The sequence below is a fragment of the Carassius gibelio genome, chromosome A5 (assembly GCF_023724105.1).
Source record: "Carassius gibelio isolate Cgi1373 ecotype wild population from Czech Republic chromosome A5, carGib1.2-hapl.c, whole genome shotgun sequence".
Classification (NCBI taxonomy): domain Eukaryota; kingdom Metazoa; phylum Chordata; class Actinopteri; order Cypriniformes; family Cyprinidae; genus Carassius; species Carassius gibelio.
In genome coordinates this window covers 15,607,572-15,613,571 of record NC_068375.1, presented here as the reverse complement: position 1 = coordinate 15,613,571, position 6,000 = coordinate 15,607,572, and the positions used below count along the sequence as shown (strand labels likewise).

The window sequence follows — 6,000 nt, the reverse complement described above, 5'->3', positions numbered from 1 at the left end:
CTAGTGATACAGATATCATATTTTAAATGAACCACATTAAGATTTATTATACGCTCTCTCTATAATAGTGCTTGAACTGAATAATTGCAATCATGCTTGGAAAGTCATTTTGCTCTCCTCAGAGTAAGATGCTGTTTGAAAAGTGAGTATGTTCTCTCAATCTCACCAGCTGGTATTGTAACCTATGACTCTCTCCTCATCCGTTTTTACAACTTTAACTACAGTACAACTAGAGCTCAGAAGCTGAACTGTGCCATTTGCTTTGAAAAGCTATTTGACCTCTAAATGTACAATTTAATTAGATCTGAGACAGCATTTTCTTTGCTCAGACAAGCACTATTGGAGAGGTGTCAAGTTTGCATTGAAGTAGTGCAGTATAATGTGGACCAACAGGACTGAAATTCCAAGACATTTAAATAAACATCAAATCTGAACACACAGCTAATTACAGCTTCTAATCTGTCTATAGAACTCCAAACTATCAAAACCTTTTCTCAGTGTCAAGACAAACTCACTGACATCTTCAACAAAGGGAAGCTCATGACCTGTTTGAAGTGATTACATAAGTATTAGCAACATTTTAATCACAGTTAAAAAGATCCCAGTTGCTCTGTTCAGGTTAAAAATGGACTTACTGAACATAAAGTACATCGAAATATTTACATGTGGAGGCATTTATTTATATGGGTTCATTTTTATGGCAGAATCTTGAAAGATGTCTCTCACTTTGCAACCATTCTTTCTTTATATTTCTCTTTATAGCCAACTGTACATTTAATGTCTGTTCTGAATATACCATACCATGAAATGTATATTAAAATGATATAGCTATTAGTATCGCCACCTCACATTATGATTCATTCCCTTGGCATTGAGTAAAACCCTCAATCTATATTAATCTATGCATATTCATTAATATACTTGTTCCATAATGCTAATGAATGGGTTTGATCTTTAATGTGCCACATTTATTAATTAATGTTGAATTCCATTTAGGATACAACATTGAGATCACAACACATTTAGTATAGATAGACGACCTGAGGTTTAACTAAATATGGCGTCTAAAACGAATAAGGTCTATAGTCATTCCTGTATAAATATTAAGTACACATTTTGATATAATTATCTTACAGTCTGAAAAGGGTGTTTGGAACAGTACCACAATATAAAAAGTAGAACAGGCTTGTCGCTGTAAAAGCGCAGGCGGTCGGAGTTCCCCTCGGTAGGGTCCCTATGGTGAGGCAGTGGTGGGTCGCTGAAGGAGTACTGGGAGGGAGTGAGCGAGCGAGCGCTCTCGCGGAGTTACAAACTGGATGGAGCCGATTGAAGTACATACTTTAGTTATATTAAGTGGATTTTGACAGCGGATCTCTGGCTTCAGTCTGACGACGTTTCCTACTGGATCTTATAGCGTGCCCACTTGGGAAAATAAATCATTATTTGCAAGAAACGTAGCTGACATGCGCTAATATGGAAACCAAACCATTCTTGTCTCTAGGTGAGTTTGACTCTGGGGAAATATGGTTTCTTTTATGTTAAGGCTAATGTCATGCAGAGGTACAGACATCTACCAGTTTCTGCGCAAAAGTGTTGAACGAAACAAAACTATTCTGCATGTAAACGTTCAAATGTGTATGAGTGTCTTAAACCTGTTTTCCTTAAAATAGTAGGATAACATTTCATAATTTTTGTGGGCAGGTAAATGGAATGAATAGAAGTAATACGCAAGCGAGCTACTACAGGTAATACGATGAGTGAGATTGTCACTGTTATAATAAGTTTATATCTGTGATATTTTACGATAAGATAAAGGGGTGTTACTATAACAATTAAGGTGTGAGAGAAGTGCAGACTCGATGTCTTCAGACAAACAGTGAATGTTAATAGTTTATTCAAGCGCTCTCTTCTTCAGTTGTGCGCTGTCACATGTATCGCTCTAAACGCTTATGGCAAGCTGTTTTAACAATTATTTCTGTAAACTAACGAGAATTTACTTTTACATATCTAGTACTTTTTTATGAATTTAATTTGTTTATTTACTTGTCATTGTTATGCTAACAGTGACAATTAGTAGCCTAACTATTCCGTTGTTACTGGTAATAAACAGAATCGTTTCGTCATTGAATTCAATGGGGATCTGTGGTTCAAATTAAAAAAATGCTCACTTTAGACAAGTGTGTATTCCAGTTGTGACCGGTAGACCTAGCAATTGCAATTTGACTAGTACTTTATTCTTACTATAAATTGACTACAAAGTAACAATTTTGACCAGTCTTCACATATAGTAAGTAACTAGTGGGATAAATGCTTAGCAAATGGGATAAATACTAGTGTCTCATAAAGAAGTTCTATCATCCAAAAAATAAGTAATAGCAAAGCTAAAATAGATAGGTTCTATTTGAAAATGTATATATAATGGAATAAATTGGGCTACTGGTCAGAAGTGAATCCCATTAAAATTCAGTGGCAAAATGGCAGCAGAACACTTACTTGGCTCTACTGGAGTAGCGACTAACAAAGGACTAGCAATCAAAAAATTACTACTGACCTTAAACAGATACCATATTGAATTTAACATGGCTGAAAACTAGTCTGTGAGAGATACACTTTACAATGGCACTTGCTGTAAAAGTCGTAATTTTAACTATTCATAACTTCCAAACCTTTTATGGAGTTTTTGCCTACTTTTTGTTTTTTGGAAAGACATATCATTGGCTGAACATTCAGTATATTGTTGAACATTACAGTACACTAAAAGCTTTGTACTTCTGTCTTTCACAGCCTCATTAAATTATTTAGCAAACACGTTATTTACATGTATTTACTAGTAACAACAGTATTCTGCATCAATAAGCAACTGACCCTAAACCAAACCCTAACCATAATTTTATAGTAAGTACAGGTTGTTAATCAATATTACAATACCAAGTACTGATTAGTATATTTACACTATTATGAATATAAGTATTAAGTATTATAAAGAATTCCATTTAAAGGAATAAATGTTAAAATGAGTTGCCATGAAAGCTCAACAAATCGATGTCAGCACACTTCAGTAGTTATCTCAACCACTTCAAAGGGCGGTACACCAAGCTCTGAGTCCGGCTGAGATTTGAAAACTTTACTAGATCTCGGGTTTATCAAGGTCTTTCTTTTCTTTGGTTTGCTTGGTAATTATATGCTGTACAAAAGTAGTCTGTTCTTACCTGAGCTCCTCTTAAACCGCGTCAGCCTCTGTAATTGATCTGTTTCTCAAAAGCTTAGCTGGAAAATTTGGCTGTAGCCATTGAGATTTAGAAATGAATAACTCATGGCATAAGTGATGGTACACAGGATGTTGTATAAACTTGAAACTGAAATTGTTTTGCAGCAATATTCATTTCCCAAGCCACCTATTTACATTCCTATTGCATGTTGGAATCCTAGTGTGAACAGCAAGTTTTGAGGCTCAATGTGTGCAACTTTACTGGCATTTTAAATGTTTGCTCTCTATAGGTCTCTGGGGGACACAACCTTTCCCTGGACCGTCCCAAGTCCATGAGCATTATTAAGAAATAGAGGGTCCCATTGTAAGAAGCCCATCTGTGGTAGGGAGGGGGGTGTATACGGGATGCCGGACCACCTCAATAAAAAAGAACCAATTTGGTTTTATGGCGGAGCAGTTTTTTGTTTCTGAAGAGGTGCTTGGTCCTTTGTGAATGTCTGCAGCTGTCAGTTTTATAAGAGTGGCTTTAAAGGGAAAGTTAATTGCTTAAAGTGACAGCGTCTCTGAGACACCCTCCAGCTACTGTCTGTCCAAATCAAAGCAGTGTGGGCTGTTTCTAGACAGGACTACAGAGAGCCAAACTGCACTTGAGAAAGTCTGTCTGAAGTGTCAGGTGATGCACACACATTGCGAGAGGAGTGTGTGTTTGGATCTTCTCTTGTTTCACTGTTGTACAAACTGTTGAAATTTAAGCATCATCTCTTAAAGCCTTTTGAAAGTGATGAGTGTTGGCAGAGGGGGTATATTTGAACGGCTCAGAAAGCTGCCCTGTTAATCATTTGCTCTATGCAGTGAATGCATGACTCCTTGATAAAGGCAACTCTGCATGTTGTACTGTAGACCTTGTTTGGTTGCATACAAAATAAACAGAAAGTTTCAGATTTGGAAAACAAAGAAACGCTATGAATAAATATCGTTAATTTGTTTCTGACACAGAATAAAAACGCGACTTTTTATCTCACCATACTTTTTTTTTCTTGTAATTCTGAGCTTACATCTCACAATTCAGACTATTTTTTTTATTCCAGAATTGCAAGATATAACCTCAGAATTCTGACTTTCTTTCTTGCAATTTTATTTCCTCTACAGAATAAAAATAAATATATACATATTATATAATTCTGACTTTTAATTTAATTTTAATTTAATTTAATTGTTTAATTGTGAGTTTATATTTCACAATTAAGACTGTTCTTCTCAGAATTGCAATTATATATATATATATATATATATATATATATATATATATATATATATATATATATATATATATATATATATAAAAGAAGGACAAACCGATTACTTAAACAATATTTTATTTTTCTCAATTCAGCATTTCACTTAATTTTTTGTATGAGCTGATTCATAAAATAAAAGTGTTGTCACTGGTGGACTTTATATGTTTGTGCGTCTGTGTGTGTTGTGTATGTTTGATTTATGAAAAATTTATGAAGGTAGATTGCCATCAGCATCAAACAAAAAAATAGCAGGCACTAACAACTTCTTTAAGAGAGTGTTTTAGACCAGTCAAGTTTTTTCTCTGGTGCAGGGTGGGTGTTAATGGGATTACACTTGACCCCTTGCAAGGTAATCCAGTTAATGGATTTTGAGAATCTAAAGAATGTACAATAACTCTCCCATCCCCACTTTCCATCTTTATGCCAGCATAAGTACCATGCCATTTAGAGTGTGAAGGATGTGTGTGTATGTGTGTAGACGGACTGTAGACTCCTTTGACTTTAATGCTGCACATTGTCTAGAGGCAGGTCAGTACCAGTGTAATTATCTAATATGTTTAAGTCCGTGTCCGTCTTTGTTTTTGCGTGCTGCAACAGAGAGGTTAATGAGAGGTCCAGCTGTCTAAGTACCCCCTTACGAAAGGAAAATATATTTACCAATATATTTCTTAAAATATATTGTGATAAATTGTAATATATTATTTTCCCTTTTTATTTTCTTATATTTTATATATTTGAATACATTTAATAATATATTGATGATACATATATTATATAATATATTGCAAAATATACAAATGATTGCCGCTTTCAATATATTGCAATATATTGGAAAAAATAAATATATATAAGAATATATGCCTAATATATTACATGATATTTTCCAATATACTGCAATATATTTTTGTTTCATAAGGGCCAGGTGTAAACTTTTGAGGTTAACTTCACTGCACATGCATTTGCAAAGTCCATTGTCTGTGGCAGACCTGAGTATAAGGCCTGTTTCAGGCTATACACACAAACAGTATGTAATCAAAGCAGCAGTTACACAACAAGCTTTCGTGTTGTCTCAAAATCACATGATTTGTATTCAGTCTATTATTTTCTCTATTGTTACACACTATCAGTCAGAAGTTAGGTTAGAATTAAATATGTAAAATTAATACTTTTATTCAGCAAGGACATGGTTACAAAAGATTTCTACTTCAAATATATGTTGTTATTTCAAGCTCTCTGTTCATCGTAGAATTTTGAAAAAAAAATCAGATTCCACAGAATAACAGTTTTCAACATTAATAATAAGAAGAAATGTTTCATGAGCACCAAGTCAGCATTTTAGAATGATTGCTGAATGATCTTGTGACAATTTAAAATAATTTCATTTAAAATATATTAAAATAGAGTTATTTTAAACTGTAATAATATTTCATAATATTACAGTTTTATTGTATTTTTCCATTAAACAAATGCAGCCTTGGTGAGCATAGGAGGCTC

General features: G+C 34.0%; 1 protein-coding gene across 3 annotated transcripts in view; it reads left to right on the top strand.

Annotated features, from left to right (window-relative positions):
* Positions 1-1,264: 1,264 nt before the first annotated feature.
* LOC127996973 (retinoic acid receptor RXR-alpha-B) overlaps positions 1,265-6,000 on the top strand; it is a 49,550-nt gene continuing 44,814 nt past the window's right edge. For 2 of the 3 annotated variants that reach the window (XM_052591989.1, XM_052591988.1), the window contains exon 1: positions 1,265-1,501. In XM_052591989.1, the coding sequence (XP_052447949.1) occupies positions 1,474-1,501 (28 nt within the window). In that variant the 5' untranslated portion in view covers positions 1,265-1,473. Of the gene's footprint in view, positions 1,502-1,701; positions 1,746-6,000 lie in introns of all 3 variants that reach the window. The other variant, XM_052591990.1, reaches the window with a different exon arrangement.